General features: G+C 44.4%; 1 protein-coding gene across 4 annotated transcripts in view; it reads left to right on the forward strand.

Moving 5' to 3' along the window:
* NEDD4L (NEDD4 like E3 ubiquitin protein ligase) overlaps nt 1–20,294 on the forward strand; it is a 356,397-nt gene that overhangs the window by 102,045 nt on the left and 234,058 nt on the right. For all 4 annotated transcript variants that reach the window (XM_032293594.1, XM_032293592.1, XM_032293593.1 and 1 more), the window contains exon 2: nt 14,676–14,749. In XM_032293594.1, coding sequence (XP_032149485.1) covers nt 14,676–14,749 — 74 coding nt within the window. The remainder of the gene's footprint in view (nt 1–14,675; nt 14,750–20,294) is intronic.

Below are 20,294 nucleotides of genomic sequence, written 5' to 3' on the forward strand. Positions count from 1 at the left end.
GGTTACATAGTGTTCTACAGTATGGAGTTTGTCTTATTTACTTAAAAAAGCAAAACCACAACCTTCCTCTTTAATTGTGCCCCTGGGCTTGTACATAATGTTGTCCCCGGGCAGAGTATGATGACATTACTTGCTCTGGACTTTTGGTAATACAGGTGGTTTATACTGTCATATTGTTGAGTCATAATGAATTACAGGTAAAATAAAACCCCAAAGATTTCTTCTCCTGCTCTTGATGTTCTCATCATCATGTTTCTTGCATCCTGTGTTGTTTTGGGCAGCTGAGTGTGCATACCACTGTCAAACCCATCCTGTGCGACTTGGCCTGCCACCCAGTCTGATGAGATCTTTCAGGATTCTAATTTAGTCATCTGACATTTTATCCAGTTGTGTAGATCAGCTACAGATTGGATTAGCCTGCCATCGATATCCTCATCCAGTTTCAGAACATTGCATAGAATGGAGCTAATAATAGAGCCCCATGACATAACCCTCTGACCCTTTCCTGGAGTTTTCTGATGATTACACTTCCTGTGTTTTGTTTTGTTTTGCTTTTTTTTTTTTTTTTTTTTGAGATGGAGTCACACTCTGTTGCCCAGGCTAGAGTACAATGGTGTGATCTCAGCTGGCTGCAACCTCTGCCTCCTGGGTTCAAGCAATTCTCTTGCCTCAGCCTCCCAAGTAGCTGGGACTACAGGCGTGTGCCACCTCACCCAGCTAATTTTTTTTTGTTTTTATTTATTATTATTATTATTATTATTATTTTGAAGCAGGATCTCACTCTTCTGCCCAGGCTAGAGTGCAGTGGCATGATCTTGGCTCACTGACATGGCCGCCTCCTGAGTTCAAGCAATTCTCCTGCCTTAGCCTCCCTAGTAGTTGGGATTACAGGCACGTGCCACCACCCTTGGCTGCTTTTTTTGTTTTGTTTTGTTTTTTGGGTTTTTTTTTGGTATAGTAGTAGCGGGGAGGGGTTCACCATTTTGGCCAGCCTGGTCTTGAGCTCCTAACTTCAGGTGATCCGCCCACTTTGGCCTCCCAAAGGGCTGGGATTGCAGGTGTGAACCACCGTGTCCGGCCTGATGATTACACCTTGGATAAGAGTTAGCAGCTGTGCGCAGTGTCCTACCCAGCCTTACCATCAGTTTGGCTCACATGATCATCTTGTCTAGAATAAATAGGAGTGTACTACTGGTGTTGCTGGCTGGCTGGCTGAAGTCTACATACGCTACCCAGGCAGCATATCTGGAGCTACTAACCTTATCAAAAAAGGAAATAAGTTTATCTGTGTGCCTTATTCTTAGTGAACCTTAGCTGTAGATTATTCTCCTTTTCTAAATGCTCACAACCTATTTAGTAATTCTCTCTACAACTTTGGTTTGGGTTGACGTCATAGATTTACTTCCCCTAAAATTATTTGGGTGGCCAGCTGTTTGCCGGAGTCTGGGAAGTCCGTGTTGAGCAGGGTGAGGGATTGCTCTGTGCCTCTCTGGCTGGGAATGGTTGCACGTACCCCTGTATCCTTGTCACTCCCTGTGATGTGCCCTGCCTCTGCCTCCAAGAGCTCCATCTCTGGGCATGACAGCTAATTTTAAAAGCAATGACAGTAAAGGGCAAGAGGAGAGCTATAGGGTACTGTGGAGCTTGTTGTAGGAAGACTTAACTAGTCCAGGAGCCCTGGAAAGACGTTTCAGAGAATGTAATACTTGGGCTGATGCCTAAAGGACAAGTAAGAGATCTGAGGAAAATTAGCAAATTGGTGGTTCTGCAGGAAAGCTATCATATGCTCGGTCTGTGTAATTCATAGAATCCTTTCTTTCAGAGTTGGTACATTTTCCCATCTCTGATCTTTGTAATTCTTCTGAGATGGCCAGCAGTTTCTCGCAGTCATTGCAGAATGTGACAGATGGTAGAACCAGTTGTAGAGCCATATCAGGCACCATACTGGTTTCTTGATACCTCAGGACTTTGGTTCTCCTAGTCACCCTCTTCCAGTGGCCAGTAAGTGTTAGTGTAGGGGGCATCAAACTATAGCCCAGTAGTGGATAGTTACTTAGCAGGAACGTCGTATCTACCCAGAATGAGAAATAGTTATCTTCTGAGGATTGGGCTAGTAGCAAATACAGTACTGTGAGGAGTGAACCAATAGCTTGTCTGTAAATACATGGCTGAAGCATTTGGGAACATCCAGCATTCCAGTGGAGGTGATCTGCAGGAGGCAGGGTTGAGATTTGATGGCAGTCTGTGGAGAGGAACCCTTGTCAGTTCTGTGGCACTGTCAGGACAGAGCCTGGGAATGGAAAGGGAACGGCAGCCTAGAGAATAGGAAATAGAAGCCCAGAGAGGATTCTGTTTGGCAGTGCCCTTCCAAGGCCTGTCCAGGGTCCAGGAACTCCAGCACCCGGGAGCCAGCAGCAGGAAGTCTCCCTGTTTGTGGAGATGGGCACAGCATGTGTTTGAATAATCAGGCTCAGCCCTGGTCCCGAGTGCATGCTCCCCATGCAGCCTACTGATTGGTTATAATTTGCCTACAGAGCGAAGATGCTAGTCATTGGTCCTGAGCCCTCAGATCCATGAAACGAGTCATTTTCTCAATTCAAAATTTACAGCTCGACACTTGTCTTGAGTTTCTTAAGAGTTTGGTTCAGGTCGGGTGCAGTGGCTCATGCCTGTAATCCCAGCACTTTGGAAGGCCAAAGCGGGCAGATCATTTGAGGCCAGGAGTTCAAGACTAGCCTGGCCAACATAGTGAAACCCCATCTCTACTAAAAATACAAAAATTAGCTGGGCATGGTGGCACAGGCCTGTAATCTCAGCTACTTGGGAGGCTGAGGCAGGAGAATCACTTGAATCTGGGAGGCAAAAGTTGCGGTGAGCCGAGATCATGCCACTGCACTCCGGCACGGACAACAGAGTGAGACTCTTTCTCAGAAAAAAAAGGAGGTGGGGTGGGTTTGTTCTGATGTGTTTTTAAGATGCTGGGAGCTGTCTGAGCCTACCTAGTGAGATCCAGATATGAAGCAACAGAACTCACCCTAGAGAATACCTTCTTGGGGGCCCTTGGCAGCACCTACCTCATGAAACCTAGACCTCTTCCACTCCAAACTACACTTTCCATCCAGAAACCCAGACTTTGCTTTATTGAGAGAGATCAGGGTTATGACTGCCATGAAAAAATCTAGAATTTTAGATCCTCAGCTATTAATTCTTGGCTTTCAACAAAGTGCCATTGTTTATATGATCATTTTTAGAACTCTAAACACCCGATAATGCCTGTCCTTATAATCTTGGTGGAATTTTAAAATGTTTCCTGTCTTGTGATTTAGAGATTCAGAACAAAAGAAGCATTGATAAATGGATTCTTTGAAGACCTTTTTATGGGAGTTTTGCCAGCTATTCTGGTAAAAGGAGAATTTTTAATTACCGGAAGAGAGTGACTGTGTCCTTTTAGCTGGAACTCTTGCCAGCTTATTTATTTCATGGGCCCTGCCCAATGACAGCCTCCTCCTCTCCGCAGTCATTGAGTTACTGCAGGTTCCTGGCATGTGAAGATCTAACATTTTTAATTGAGAGCCACTCTAAAATAGTCTGTCCACACGTGGAAGAATTTGCCTTCTGGATGAGATGCACGTTTGAATCATGGTAGATGTGAGGCTCATGGGGAGGGGGTGAACATGTCCATGACTATGAAACTGAGCCCAGCCTCCACGCACAAGTAACCCTGAACCTGCCACTCCCCATAAACTCACCTGCTTAGCTGCCTGTTCTCCAGTGATGCCTTTTATGAGAGAAATGATGACAGAATAGTGATATCGGCCAAGAACTCAGGGAAAACACCTCAAATGCTGTGGCCCTGCTCTGTTCACAAGTCAGAGACAGAGGCATCAGATGTCATTGAAAGAAAGAAATGTCATGCCAGCACTTGAATCAAAACACCCCTTCACCCCTGTGTGGTTCTGTGCAAGCCCTGTGGAATCAGCACTGGAATGGACAGAAACCCATTGGGGTCCTGAATGCAGTGCCTTTGGCATTGGTCTCCTGCAGCAGGAGGGTGTGGCCATAGCTCCCTGCCAGCCCCTCTCTGGACAGATGTCCTTGTTAGAAGGCCTTCTTCCCTTTGAATCACAGTTGGCTTCTCCCACAGGGTATCCTTGGGACCTGGTGGATCGCCACAGGGCCCCTAGAGGGAGTTTTCTAGGTGGTCGGCCACTACCATTCCTTCAGCTGTTTTCCTTTAACTGAGTTTCAGTTTCTTTTTCCCACCAGCTCTTCCTCTCTGAATACCTTCTAGTTCTCTTAAAGGGACCAGGAGCCCTTGTTGGGATTTTCCCTCTCTCCTTGCTTGCTGAGTACTCTACCTGTGAATGCTGTGCAAGATTTGTGATCTTGTTAGGATGCTGGACTCATCAGAGACTCATCAGATCTTTGTCACACTCTATTAAGCCACCTTCCCCACTGTTCCTTTATTTGCACAAGGATTTTTAAAATGTCTTTGCAAGAATATGGTTCTACACCATTTGGTTTTTGATTTATTAGGCTTCATATTAAGTGCCTATTAATTGATAGGCACTTAATTTGCATGCCAGTCTTTAATATTGCAGGTGAAATATTGCTGCTGGAACATTGTTATAGTGAAGGTTGTATCATTTCCAGACAGTCATTTCCTGTTGTCACTATAACTGCCTCACTGTAGCTGAATTCCATAGTCTTCTCAACTGTTTTCAATTCCATAGTGTTCTGATGTGTTCTCAGTTATGATTGAGTGAAGTATAGGGGTCCTTCCCCTTCCTCTTTTCCTGCCTTCTTTCCTTTCCAAAGGGGCTACTCAAATCCTGCTGCATTCTTGCATTGTGTTAGTGCCCGTAGAGTGGAGTTTTGCCCTTAGAGTGGAGCTTCTGGATCATGGAATCATTCTGTATCTGCACTGTCTAAAACAGCACCACTGGGAATGGGTGACGATTGAGTACTTGAAAGTAGCTAGTGTGACCAAGGAATGGAATTTTAATTTTAATTGATTTTAATTACATTTAAACAGCCTCACATGACTAGTGGATAATTTATTGGGCAGTGCAGCCTCAGGGTTTAGTTGAGGAAATAAGGCTTACCTGTGAGAATAAAAAGAAAAAAAAAAAAAAAAAAAAGATTGTCCTGCTTCATCACTTAAATGCCAGAATAAATGGTTGATCAGAAGGCAGTCACAGAGCCAGGCTTTCCACAGTAGGTGTTTATTTCCGATCTCTCGGTACTGAGCTCTGGTTTCTGACTTCGTACTGCCCTGCTGGCCCACTGGGAAGACAACCTCAAATTCGAGAAACCCTATTCCTTTATTTCCCTTATCCTAAGACCCACCACTCCTCTTTATTTTCTACCAGCCAATAGCAGCGGACCCCACTGCTAACAAAATTGCGAACTCGAGTGCATTCCTTCTCTCTGGCCATGGAAAACCAGTCTGTCACGCAGCCACACTCTTCCCCCAGTGGGAGCATTGGAGCCAGTCCCCTGTCCTCCATGCTCATCTGCCAGATGGTGGAGAAGACCATGTAATTAGCATCCCTGTCCTCTCCCTTTCAGATGCCCTCTGTGCTGTCATTCAGGGTGATGGCACCCCTCAGCCACCACTCACCTGGTTATTATGTTTGCTCTGCATCCTGCTGAGGATAGAGCCAGGTGCAGGCCACATTCATTTATTGCACCCACCCCTGCTTCCCTGGCACACTAGCTCCTCCCAGGACACCAGCTTTCTCCTCTCCTCCCTCCCCTTTCCTCATTCTTGAAGACCTGGCTCAAACATTCACTCATCTACAGCTTTTGCCACCTTCCCCATCTTTTGCCCTCTCCCCACCCTTTGTGTGTATGTTAATGTCTTCCTTCTCCAGGTTTCTGAAGAATGTTATTCATCACATTACTAAACTTATTTCTTATTGTGGTTACTTGTGTATATGTGACTCTCCTTATAATAGAAAGTAAATCCTTCAGCCTTGAGCTCCGTGTGATGGAGTCATTATTCCTTGTATGTTTTGAGCACTGAGCAGCCACTTTGGGTTGAATCACTGTGTGGACTCAAGCAGAGCATTGGGGAAGAGATGTTGGACAGGCAGATACTCACTGAAAGAATTGGGTCCCTGTGCAGAACACAGGCTGTTCTTACAGGAGCAGTAAAGCTGCTTGTCGTGAGCCTTCAGTGGCAGCACAGGCAGTTTTAATTAGATTCATTTGTTCCTAGGGAGGTCTCAGTAGAGCAGTGGAGAAGGGACATTTTAAGATTGGACTAATGTGGTAGCAAGCGATACAGAGCATGGCACGTAATAGGTGCTGAGTAGGTTCTGAAAGAATGAATAAATGAGCTTAAGCCAACTGGTGTTGGACCATCCTGCCATTAGTAATAGCATCCATTGAGGCTGTAGAGTAGAGGGGTGAATTTAGAGTTACTTTAGTGGTGCATGTAAGTAGCTCAGCAGCGCATTTAAGTATCTCAGCTTCTCTTGATTGTCATTCTTTTTGGATTTTTAAAAAATTTTCTTACTTATAAATGATCACATGTCTTAAGTTTTTTGAAGTGGCCTTGATTTCACATTTTGACTATATTTATTACAGCATCAGGTTCCATATTTCTTAAAAGTAGTGCTGCTGCTGTACTTATATTGAACAAGTTACCAAGTTCTGTTAATTTTGCCTGAAAAATGCCACTGCTTTGACATGATAGAAAACACAGGCAATAGTCTTTATTTCTCGCTGCTTTTTTTTTTCTTATTTTGAAGAATCACCCTAATACATAGGAAAATCTTGACTTATCGAAGAGAAATTAGACTGTACTTATTGCATTGGATTTTTCACAATGTATGTTAGTTATGTATTGCTATATAACAAATTAGTTTTAGCGTTAGCAGCTTATAAAGCAACAAAAATTTATTATCTCACAGTGTCTGTGGGTCAAGAAATCAAAAGTAGCTTAGCTGGGTGGTTCTGACATGTGTCTTTGCATAGTGACTGGCATATACCAGGAAAGGGCTCTTATGAGTCTGAGTCAGGATGTCAGCCAAGGCTGCTGTTATCCGAAGGCTTGACTGGAACAGAAGGACCCATTTCTAAAATTAGTCACTCACATGGCTGGAGGCAAGAGGCCTCAGTTTCTTATCACAGAGACTTCTCCTACAGCTGATTGAGTGCCTGCGCATCATGGCAACAGCTGGCTTTCCCCAGAGAGAATGAGGAAGGCTAATGTCTTTATGACCTAATCTCCAAAGTCACACACTGTCACCTTTTTCATATTCTATTAGAAAGGAGTTACTAAATCAGATATCCATGGGAAATTATCCACCTCATGAAGAAAGAAATATCAAGAATTGGTGGACCTGTTTCAAAACCACCCAGCATCATTTCTTGAAGAAAGAGTCACCTTGAGCATTTAAATTAGGGTTTTGCTCTGGAGGTCTGTCCCTTTATTTTTTTCCCATTTGTTAATCCTTTTTCTACTTGGCATAACAGTGGCCATTACCTAGTAGAAGTTGAGAAATTTAGGTTGTACAGAATCCCACAGCCTTGTCTTGTCCTATCCTGTCTGTCTGTCTGTGTGTGTGTGTCTGTCTGTCTCTGTCTCTGTCTCTCTCTCTCCCCCTCCCCCCCCACCCCTCTCTCCCTCCCTCCCTGTCCATCCATCCGTCTGTCTGTCTGTCTTGTTCTGTTGCCAGGCTTGAGTACAGTGGGTCGATATTGGCTCACTGCACCCTCTGCCTCCTGGGTTCAGGTGATTCCTCTGCCTCAGCCTCTCAAATAGCTGGGACTACAGGCACACACCCCTATGCCCGGCTAATTTTTTGTATTTCAGTATTGTATTTTTTGTTTTCGTAGAGACAGGGTTTAGCCATGTTGGCCAGGCTGGTCTCAAACTCCTGACTTCATGAGCCACCCGCCTCAGCCTCCCAAAGACTGCTGGGATTATAAATGTGAGCCACTACACCTGGCCTCCCTTAGTCTTTTCAGAAACTCATATCCTTGGGGCTTCTGCTTGTTGACAGCAGAATTTGACCACATGTTATGTGTTGGGCTGCCAGTGATGATCAGAGACAGCAGTGAGTCCTTCCTTGAGTTAGGGCTGTTAGCCTCTGTCAGTGTTATCTGAGTTTGAGCTGGACGTGCAGTCCTGGTGGTGGACTTCTTTCATTTCCCACCTTGGGTCTTTGTTCTCCCCGCTCACGTCTTAGCCTCTGTTCCACTGCTGTGTAAGAGGCAACTGTGCACATACCTTGCCTCTGCTATTGACTGTGAGCTCCTGAGAGAGAATAATGCATCTGTTTCAGTTTTGCGCTCCTCCTTTTTGCTAGAACAATGCATTAAGCACGGTATCACTCTGCATTTTTGTTGAGTGTATGATTAGATGGAGAATCATACAGTCAACAAAATGCGGAGATGTGGAGAACTAAGGGATTTTAGGAGGGGTGGCAGCAATACAGGTTGTGGGACCCAACACAAAGTGAGGGAAAGGTGTAGCGGGCAGGTGTTGGTGTGGAGAGATAGAAAGTGAAGAGGATTGCTGGGTGCAACGGCTCACACCTGTAATCCCAGCATTTTGGGAGGCTGAGGCAGGTGGATCACAAGGTCAGGAGTTTGAGACCAGACTGGCCAACATAGTGAAACGCTGTCTCTACTAAAAATACAAAAAATTAGTGGTACATGGTGGCATGCACCTGTAGTCCCAGCTACTTGGGAGGCTGATGTAGGAGAATCGCTTGAACCCTTGGGAGGCGAAGGTTGTGGTGAGCCGAGATTGCTCCACTGCACTTTAGCCTGGGCAACTGGGTGAGACTCTATCTTAAAAAAAAACAGTGAAGAGGATGCAACCTTGCAAATGCTGGAAGTAACAGGAAGGTGTATGGGGTGGGGAGGCGATAGGACAGTGTGTGAATTTTTTTTTTTTTTTTTTTTAAATCAGGCAAGGGAGGGATGAGCAGGCAGAGCACCGAGGATTTTCAGGACAGTGGAGATAGTCTGTATGACATTATAATGGTGGATACATGTCATTATACATTTGTACAAACTCACGGAGTGTACCCTAATGTAAACAGTGGGCTTCAGGTGATTTTGTGTGTGAATTGTAACAGGGTACTACTGTGGTGCAGGATGTTGATAACGGGGGAGGCTGTGAATGTGTGGCAGTCGGGGGTATGTAGGAAAATTCTTTGCCTTCTGCTCAATTTTGCTGTGACCCTAAAACTGCTCTAAAAAAAGTCTTTAAAAATGCATGAAATAGGATCCTGTCTCAGGATTAGGACAAGAACAGGCAGGAATGGAAAGAGTAACTATAGCTACTGTGGAGCAGGCACACGGTGGGCATCATCCATATGCTGGCTTAGTTATTTTTTAAAGCAACTAAAGTAATGTATATATAACTTACATATTTATGTGGTCCAAAAAACATTGGTCATCTGTTTTAATCCAGAGTGTTTACTGTAAGCCTGCAAGTGTGGGGGGTAATAGCTAGAACTAGAAATGTACTTTAGAACATGGAAGGTAAATACATGAATTAATTTAGCTGATAGTGATCAAACTGTGGAAGTCCCTGGCTTAGAACTTCTTGTCCACATGGACAGCTGGTGTACGTGATCTTGGGGTCACAGTGGCTCCCTGTGCAGGAAAAGCACTACTTCCCAGCTCAGATATCATCTTTTTAGGAGAGGACCTGCCATTGTGAAAATAAGAATAAAAGATAACAAATTAACCTTCTTAAGACAAAGTCATAGGAGAAATGGAAAATTCTAGTATCTTGAGTTTTGAGTTGGAACTTGAAATTTATTTTACCACCTGAACACTGTTGATGGATTGTGTATTTTATAGGCTTTGTGAGTGACCATGGGACTCTAGTAACTGCTTGTGCACAGTTTATGGGTAGGGCTGCTGGAGTTCCAGATGGAGGTCTCGCAAACGGACCTTCAGATTACTACCTGTTTCTCAGTTTGGACACTTTATTTATTAGTGTGCTGCTATCACTTATGGCTTAGGCGCCTTATCTCGTTTTATGCCTCAGTGAACAATTAGAAAATTCAGTGTGAAAGAAGAACATGTGTAAAGCTAACAGAATCACCCCTGTTACATGATAACAGTTTAGAACAATAGATTAATGACAGGAAGAGATGTTGAAAGTTCTCTTCAGCCGTGTCTTTACTCTGTTCTTTCTCCTCTGCATTGTACAGTCAATCTATGAATAATATTTTCATTGTCTAAGTAAAGCCACCTTAGTTAAATATTTAATTCTACTGGAGTCATAAACGGGGTCAGAATATCACACATAGATTTTATGAAAGTAATCAAATGCTTCAGAAAGTACCACGGCTCAGCCTGAGGCCACTGCATCTGATAAATTGGTTACACACCTTGTCATGTGCTTCTTTACAGAATGACGGTGGCTGCTTATCTGTGTTTAAGCTTGTCATTTTGAGGAAGCAAAGATAAGACATTTTTGCTGTGTCTCTAAAATGCATGTGTAAATTATTTTTTATAGAGTAATGCTCTCTTTTCTTCGAACTCAAGAGAGAAGTGAAATTTCCTGCGACAGGTGCTTGTAAACAGTAAGTGCTCAGTAAAGGTTGCCTCTCAGCTGTTGCCTACATGTTACATAAGAGAACCCCTTCATATCTTCCATATTTGCAGCTCTATACCTTTGTGAGTTGCCTAAAAAATAACTCAAAGGGTTGTTTTTCTTTTCTTTTTCTTTTTCTTTTTTTTTTGAGACAGGGTCTCACTCTCACCCATGCTAGAGTGTAGTTGTACGATCTTGGCTCACTGCAATTTCTGCCTCCCGGGTCCAAGCGATTCTCTTGCCTCAGCCTCTCGAGTAGCCAGGACTATAGGCGTGCATCACCATGCCCAGCTAATTTTATATTTATATATAAATATAAAATTTATAAAATACTATTTATATTTAGTAGAGACAGGGTTTCATCATGTTGATCAGGCTGGTCTTGAACTCCTGACCTGAAATGATCCACCTGCCTTGCTTGGCCTCCCAAAGTTCTGGGATTACAAATGTGAGCCACCACACATGGCAGGTTTGTTTTTCTTATGCAAAATCACGCCTGAATGGTGTTAAAATTTTTATTTTGCTTTTCTTAGTATTTACTTTTTTTAAAAAAATGAAAGTCTGGTTTATAAACAAAAATATTTAATGCTTCAAAAGGGAAAAAAAAATGAAAATAAGCCCAAAGAAGTGATTCATTTTCCAGAGGTAATCACTACTAATATCACCCTTTCCAGGTCTTTTTCTATGCAGCTATATCATTGACTTTTTTTAAAAAAAAATGAGATTACATTGTACTTGAGGATTGACTGCTATAACAACTTTTGATTTTGGGTGGAAATAAACAGAAAAAGTCTTATCTCCAGCTCATTTCTGGGGAGAGTCAGGAGATGTGGGGTGCTTGGCTCTACTCCTTTTATATGGTTTTCCCTTCTTGATCTCCAGGACCTTCCCCATTTCATGGAGGGACATGGATGAGAATGAAGGCTGGTGAGTGGGCGGGGCTTATGGAGCTGGTGCAAAAGAGGCCTCATCACTTCTGGCCAGAACTTAGTCACATTACTGCACCCAACTGCAAGGAAGGCTGGGAAATGTAGTCAAGCTGCGTGTCTGGGTAGAAAAGGGACACTTTTCTGTGGAAGAACTAGCATGCTTGTAACTCAATTGTATAAGCCCTTTTGAAACTTTTTTAAAAAACGTTTATTTCAACTACATTCTTATATACTGGATCTGGTTCTCTCTCCACCTCCATCGTATTAAAAGCTCTTGCCAGAAACTCTGTCCAATTGTCCTCCCTCCTTCTGCCCTGTTCACTCACAGCAGCCACGGTGGTTCTTTCAAAGACTGAAGCCACATTTTGTCACTCCCCTGCTTAAAACTTTCCAGTGCTTCTCCCCAAATAGTCGAGATAATCCACCCTCTCCTGAGGCTGGCTTCTGTGGTCTTTGACCCCACCAGATCCCACGGTGCCCTGCACGGACTCTGCCTCCCTCCGTCAAGTGGGGCTTGCTGTCAGCCTTTCCTGGAATTCTCAGCCCCGCACACCACTTGGCCTCCTTTCTTCAGGTTTCAGCTCCAGTGTCTTTCCGCCAAATGACGCATTTCCTGATCACTCAGCCATGAATGTTCGTCTCCCCAGTTGCTTTTTCCCTCTCCCTCTACTCAGTTGCTTTTGTTTAACTGTCATATTGCCTTCAGAGCACTTGCCACCATCAGAAGTCATCTTGCTTGCCGTTTGCATTATATATTTATAGTCTGTCTTCCACCTACTAGATGATGGGTTGCTTGAGGCAGGAACTCGGTCTTGTTTACATCTCTTTCTCCAGATAACATGTCTGGCACATCTTGGCTACTCAGTAAATAGTTGTGGAATAAAGAAATGTCATTACAGGTTCTCTGTGCATTAAAGTTTTTTAGAAATGGGGTGTTGTGGCTAGGCAGGGTGGCTGGTGCCTGTAATCCTAGCACTTTGGGAGGCCAAGGCAGGTGGATCACCTGACGTCAGAAGTTCAAGACCAGCCTGGGCAACATGGTGAAACCCCATCTCTACTAAAAGTACAAAAATTAGCTGGGCGTGGTGGCATGTGCCTGTAATCTCAGCTATTTGGGAGGCTGAGGCAGGAGAATTGCTGGAACCTGGGAGGTGCAGGTTACAGTGAGCTGAGACTGCGCCACTGCATTGCAGTCTGGATGACAGAGTGAGGCTCTGTGTCAAAAAAGAAAAGAAAAGAAACGTGTGTTGCTGTGTTGCCCAGGTTTGCGTGCAGTAGCTACCCACAGGCATGATCAGAGCATACTGCAGCCTTGAGCTCCTGGACTCAAGTGATCCACCTGCTTCTGCCCTTCCCCAAATAGCTGGTACTACTTCAAGTTTTGAAGCATGTGTAAAAAATACTCTAAGAGTGACATCGTTTGAGCTGAGCAGGCCATGGAGGTATCAGATGATTAGCAGCAGGGGACAACTTACTGTGAGAACCAGAAAAGAGCCTTGGCCTACATAACATCCTGTGCTAAAGAAAGAACCCTGACTCCTAGCCTGTGAGTGTTCCAGAGATGGGCAGAGCAATCCCTGCAGTGCCCAGGGAAAAGGGAACAGCAGCTAACCCCCGATGCTTCTGTAAGCACTTTGGGCTGCCCGTTGCCATAGTAGGGTATTGTTTTAGTTATCCCTAACTTCCCTGGTGTTACATCTCTTAACCCTTTTGTGAAGGCTGGCAAACACATTCAGTCCTGCCAACCTTGAAAGCAGGCCATGTTTGAAAGAACATTGACACAAACAATATGAGAACATCATCTTTACCGTATTTGCGTTCTTTGCCGTATTATGGGGACACTGTGCTTACCACATGGGCAGACTTGTGCTGGGAATATGTGGTTGGATGGATGGTTGAGTGGATGGAAGGCTCCTGGAGTGTAAAGTATCTCAAGGATATGTGCCCATTGCGTGGATGTATGTTTGATCTTTGCAGCTAATTGACAAAGGTCCACCATCCTGTACCCTCCATGTTTTATTTTTGCCTTGCCGTTGTTCTCTTTGACATTATATAATCCTTGAGATTTTCTTACCCTCACCTACATCTTGACTAAACATTGGGTAGATTAATTTCATATTAGCGCTTTCTTGCTCTGTCAGCCATTGTGTTCTTGGGAACTTCATCCTGAGCCATTTTTTACTCTCGCTCTTTTAGGCTAAGTTTCTATAGACCTTGGTTGTAACTGCCAACTCTACATTGATAACTTCTAATTCTCTACTCAGACCAGACGTTTCTCCCCATTTAGTGATCGATTTTTTTCCATCTGATTGCTTCATAGACACCTTGGACACAGTCCTCTATTTCAGTTCATGTTGACAGTTCATGATCCAAACTAGAAACCTGAGTTATCCTGGACTTCTGCCTACCACCTTCTCCTAAGCCATCTCACCTGTCCTGAATGTCATAGCCCTGAAGTACTACTCTAAGCTGTGGTAGAGTCCTATACTGCTGGGCTGCTTGTCGCCTTCAGTGGAGCCTGGAGCATATTCATGTCTGTATTTCAAGGCCTTGGGCATAGGAGCTTCTTAGGAAATTTTGGAATGAATGAAGAAATGATGAATAAATGAACAAATGGACAGGTGATTGATTTCTGAGACACTTTGGGGTGGTTTCCATTTAGATGGATTTTATTTCTTTTTACCGGAACTAAGGAATTATTTTTGCTTGTTGATGCCAATATTTTAAAAGCACTATAATTTTGAAATGTTATATCACATTAAATTCCCTTTTATTGCAGGTCACATAAAAATGTCAACTTAAGGGAGGAATTATTTATTTGTGCAAACTTGTGACACTTGGACCTTTAGATCGTTTTATGTGTGTGATTGTATTCTTGGTACAGCTGGGAAATACCGACTTTAAATGTCAGGAGTAATTGATCTTAGTGACCTACTTTGAATTAAACTTGTGCTTAATTTACTTAGATGCTGTACGTTTCTAGAGCTACAAAATTTTAGAGCTGGAATATTGCTTTTTGAACTTCAGTGTAAGGAAGAATTGCTTATGCTTGAATTGATTTATTCTGTATCCCAATAGTGGACTGAGTAGAAATCAATGACTTTAATATTGGATGGGAGAGTGATTCATTGAAGATCAGTTTTTTAACCTCTTTTTTGTTCCTCTTGTCACAGGGAGAGTCGCGTATTCTCAGAGTAAAAGTTGTTTCTGGAATTGATCTCGCCAAAAAGGACATCTTTGGAGCCAGGTATGTTGGCTTTGTTTTTATTTCTGTGGGCTTCTGAAAAATGACAAGCGGTTTTCAAATTCAGGTGCATGTCACAATCACCTGGAGGACTTCGGAAGACAAAGTCGGCTGGGCGCCCCCTGCAGGGATTCTGATTTAGTGAGTGATGCTGGTCTAGCTGGTTCTAGGACCACATTTTGCACAGGAGTTCTGGACTTAGCATCACAACAGTAGTTAACAGGCTTGGTCTTACATGGACTGATTTCATGAGATTAGCTTCTGGTGTTGTCTTTTCAGTAGAAAAATACAGTTTAGGACTATGACTGTGCTTATTTTAATACTTAGAAACATTTCTAACTTAGGGAAACATAAAAGTATCATTTTGTTTATAGGAGAACTGGATATTCTTGACATGGATAATCTGAATTAAGAGATTTGGTGATTTGAGGCAAATGTGGCGATTTTGTGGCGTTTCTAGAAGCACCAGGAGGGAAGCATCCAGATCTTCCTGTGTGTTTCAGCTTTTTTCAGTATTGCACTTGATATTCCTGTTTCTTTAAATCAGCGCTTTCGTTCCTATTGGCTCTCAGCGATGTGTTGCATGAAGTTATTGGACTGGGAGCAGGGTGAGGGCGGAGCCACCCAGCACTAGAATTTAACCTGATTTTGGAGACCAAAGATCTTTTGAACTTTAGAGCTAGAATGGACTTCAGTGATCTTCTAGTCCAACTTTTCCATTTTATGGTTGACAAAAGCTTAAATTCAGAAAGGTTACACTAACTGCGCAGGTCATGCGGGCCAGTGGCATTTGAGGAGTGATGGAAACACGCCTCCTGCCTCTACCCAGTATGTTTTCCTTTGTGGCATGGTGGCCTGAGAACACTGTGGGGTTTAACAATGAGGGCAGGTGACTGGTAAGGAGAGTTCCAGCCTCTGGATTCTCCCTGTCAGTCCCCTGTGCTGTGGCCCTTGGTGACCCCCAGGCTTCAGTGCCCCTGCCTGATACTGCAGACCCTCTGTAAAGAGGACCCTTTCTAGCTAGTTAGCTATTCCATCCCATGCACCCCCACATAAGCTTTGTGCTGCCATTGGTAAGCACGCCTCTAATTTTCTCACCTGTGCTAGATCATGCATGATTGAGTTTTGTCTATTAAAGCAATTGCCAAGTTACTAGAATGGCACCAAGAGAAATGAGAAAAAACAATTCCCAATGTTAGTGAAATTTTATAAAACTGTAAAGGTACTTAGAAGTGCCTCAAGTAACTAATGGAGGCTTAGATCTCTGAGTTGTGTCACAAGGAACCTTACGCACAGGGACACTGACATCAGCCTATGCTGCTGGTAATGTCAGAGGGAAGCAAATCCCACCTGAATGTTCTCTCTCGCTTGACTGTGAAGTCACACTGAGTGGTTCACCCCGTGCCTGCACTCATGCAAGGGTAAGCCAGGTCTCTAGGCATGGGCAGAAGTATCCATGCTTCCCTTCTCTTCCCTTTCGGAGCCGCACTTTCACCTGCGTCTGTAAGTCTGGGCTCTTCTTACCCAGGTGAAATACTGTTTCCTAAAACTCACAAATTTTCAATCTACCGAAGCCCACCTTCTGCCCTGCCTTTCCGTGAAGCCTTTCAAAAAAATTTTAAGAAAGAAAATTTGATAATCTCACGTCAAAGCCCATGTGTCTTTCCTCTCCTAATCCCTCTTAGTGGCCATAGTGGATGCAGTATCATTTTAGCATTTGCAGATGCATTACCTGGTGGTTTCCTGGTATTTCTTTTGCTTGCCTCTATTACTAGATTAGAAATTTACTGGAGACAGACATCTTTTTAATATCTTTTTCTCCTACTACTTAACATATAGAATACCAAGGGACCAAAAAAACACAAAAATTGTAAACATTTGCATGCTGACCGGTAGTGGATTGTACTCTTACGTTAAAAATACCAGTTTTCACTCTTTCTAATGAAATCTATAGTGCCGAAGGAGGAAGCTGAATTTAGAAAATTTGGGGGATTTCTTCTTAAGTTTGATTGGGTTTTTATTTTGTTTTATCCTAACTCCCTCAATTAAAAAAAAAAAAAGAAATTGATTTATGTTGTATTTCTAAGCCAGTTAAGCAAACTTAAGGTCGAATTGGTAGTGGAATTAGGCTCCAAATCCTAGAAGAGCAAATTTGAATCTTAAGTTTTTACTGTTTTAGATGATAATAGGCAGGATCATTTCTAAGGGACACAGTGGAAAGGAATATTAGTGAAATTAATTGGAAAGGTAAATAGTATTGTGGGCAAATGGACCAAGTGCCAGAAAATGCATCGGAAACTCTGAACCCTGGCTCTGGTCTTCATTTTCTTAATGGATAAATAGATGTGCACACATCCTTCCTTTCCTCCTTCCTCTGAAGTGCTGTAGTTCTTCAGGGATGCATTCACCAGTGGGTCTGAGACAGAGTGTAAGGTGACAGTGTGGGTTCATGTCATCTTAAAACTTTGCCAGATGACGTGTATTCTCCCTCCATGCTATCTTGGGCAAATCCCTTAAAACCACTCATGCCCCAGTATATTCATGTAAAACAAGGATAACAGTTTCTTTTTAACTGGCATGTGGGGAAGAACCTCAAAGCGACTTCCATTGGTGGCAGCTCTGTCATGTTTTAAGGTAGCAGTAATAGGGTGGGAGGTTTGCTAGCATGTTCTCTGGCATCCACCATTTTCTTCAGAGCCCTGGGCCACTAGCATGCTTTTTCCTCAGGTCTCTTCCCTGAGTATTCCCCCACCTCCACGCTCGATCAGATGCCTCATTCTCCCTCGGCAGCAAAAAAGGCTGGGTAGGCATTGGAGCCCTTGCTGTAGACAGGATGAGGGTGGAAGAGGAAGGCCATTTCCATGAGAGGCATTTCAGAGCCTTTAAAGTGGTAGAAATCCTGTAGACACTGATTTTTTTTTTGAGATGGAGTCTTGCTCTATTGCCAGGCTGGAGTGCAGTGGCGCAATCTCAGCTCACTGCAACCTCTGCCTCCCGGGTTCAAGTGATTGTCCTGCCTCAGCCTCCCGAGTAGCTGGGACTACAGGCATGTGCCAATACGCCCAGCTAATTTTTTTTGTATTTTTAGTAGTGACGGGGTTTTACCATGTTGGCCAGTATGGTCTCAATCTCTTGACCTTGTGATCCACCTGCCTCGGCCTCCCAAAGTGCTGGCGTTACAGTGGCATGAGCCACTGTGCCCAGCAGCTGATGTTTAAAATCAGGGATTTGCATCTCTGGGACTCCAACTCCTTTGTTTCCAAGGGAGGTTCCCTGGGTCACTTGGCCTGAGGTTGGGAGGTGGGTGGTGGTTGGGGGACAGAATGCGATGTTTGGGGGTGTGGGATGGTCAGGGGCGGGTGATGATGGGAGGGGTGGAGCCCGTCATCTCTCCTTGCCCCTCCAAGGTGGTGATGGAAGCTGTCTACAGCTCCGGCTCAGAGGCCAGGGGTTTCTGGGGCCCCAAGTGCAGGGCCTCCCTTTGCTCTTGAGAGGCCAGTACCTGAAATGCTGTTGTCCTTTTCTGCTCTCTCTGCCTCAGTCCAGTGCTTAGGACCCAAGATCATTTTCAGCTCCTTCCAACCAAGTCTCACTTTATTAAAGGAGCCTTTGTTCAGAGCAGATTGGAAAACTGAGCTGCGGCTCCACTTGAACGTCTGAGTTGGCCCACGTGGGAAACAGCAATGGCAGAGAAAGATGCTTCCTTTTGGACCACACCTTGAGGACAAAAGGGCAGTCATATAATCTGTAATCGAAACTGGGACACTTTTGTCTGGAATGAGTGTGACATTGATGTAAATTGAGCCCACCGTCACCCTAGGTCAGAGACATCCAGCCTTTATTATCCATACCATGGGGGAAAAAATGGAATGTGATTTTTTTTTTTTCCCAAAACAGCTTTAAAAAAACTGCTGAGCAAAGAAAAAAGCACACTTTAAAAAAGCAGGCCTTGGTGGGGCGCAGTGGCTCAAGCCTGTAATTCTAGCACTTTGGGAGGCTGAGGCGGGTGGATCACCGGAGGTCAGGAGTTTTAGACCAGCCTGGCCAACGGGGTGAAACCCTGTCTCTACTAAAAAATAACTACAAAAATTAGCCCAGTGTGGATGCACATGTCTGTAATCCCAGCCACTTGCTACTCAAAGGCTGAGGCAGGAGAATCTCTTGAATCTGGGAGGCGGAAGTTGCAGTGAGCCAAGATCGTGCCACTGCACTCCAGCCTACGAAACAGAGTGAGACTATCCCCCTCCCCTCAAAAAAAGAAAGCAGGCCTCATGTAGAGTGCTACTAAGACATCAAAAGGGAAGTAAAACCCTGCTCCAAACAAGCCCACGTGGGACGGCCACAACGCACCCTTGTGTGCCTGCATCCCGTTTCTGCTGTCCCCTTTCCCAAGGATGTACCCTGCTCTAGCCTCACCCTGATCTGGGGACTCCTCCTGTGGCCCATCCTGTGTTCACCAGCTGGGTCCTCCTGTCCTCCATCACACAGGCTGCCTCTCTGGCCCCCAGCAGACCCCTTCTTGTCTCTGGCATGCCCATGACACCTGAGAAGCACTGTGGGCAGTTCTATCAGTGAGGTTGACTTGTTGTTTTATACTTAGAATTGTTTCTTTCTCCTTAAATTAGATTTTTCTCCACTGATGACTATGATTCTATTTTATTTATTTTTATTTTCTGGGACCTATTATAGCTCGTAGCACATAGCACCTAACAGCTCCTCAGGAAGTATTTACCAAAAGATTGCATGAAGTGAGCTTGTTCCTCCTCCCTCCCTTCTTCCCTCCCTTTCCCACCCCTTCACTGGAAACTTACATTTGCTAAATGTGCCATGAAGTCGCCACCTTTTGCCTTTGCCTGTGTTTTCCCCTCTGCCTGGCATCTGCTCACATTCTTTCTGGCAGCTGCTCACTCATCTGTCAGGGCCCAGATCGGGTGGCAGCGCTCCTGCTGAGGCCCCGCGCCCCTTATCACTTCAGCCCAAGAGGATAGAACACTCCTGCTCTGGGGGCTGTAGTGGGTCTACCGGTTCCCTCCTCCTACAGCCCCATTGTCTTAGCAGACTTTGTGAGGCTCAGAGCCTCCAGCCCTGCCTTATTGTTGTTTGCAGGTCCAGAAATCTTGGCACATGATAATTGCCTGATAAACTGCCTTGAATTCATTAAATGGAATGCAATACGGTCTGCTGTGGCACCTGATGGCCAGCCTGAAGGAAGGGGTACTTTTTTCTCATTGTCATGTGGTCCCATTGGCTCTTCAAGCATCTCTTCTAAGCATCCAAGAGAGGTGCTTATTTCTCATTCTCACAAAGGCTCTTTGTGGACCAGCCCAGGAGGCCTGCTTAGGGGTTGGATGAAGGGTAAGCCTAGAGAAAGGAGGTTAAGGGAAGCAAGGTCAAGGCTGGGCTCAGAGAAAAGAATCTGGGGAGTCAGTGGAGTGACAGGCAGGGAACGGTCTCCATTTGATGCTGATGTTTATGCAGAATTGCTACTTTACACCCTGTAGAGGGAGCCTATTCTCTTCTTGTGGTAGGTCCCAGAAACTTCTACTTG

The sequence above is a fragment of the Sapajus apella genome, unplaced genomic scaffold (genome assembly GCF_009761245.1).
Source record: "Sapajus apella isolate SASKATOON/1434 unplaced genomic scaffold, GSC_monkey_1.0 scaffold30, whole genome shotgun sequence".
Classification (NCBI taxonomy): Eukaryota; Metazoa; Chordata; class Mammalia; order Primates; family Cebidae; genus Sapajus; species Sapajus apella.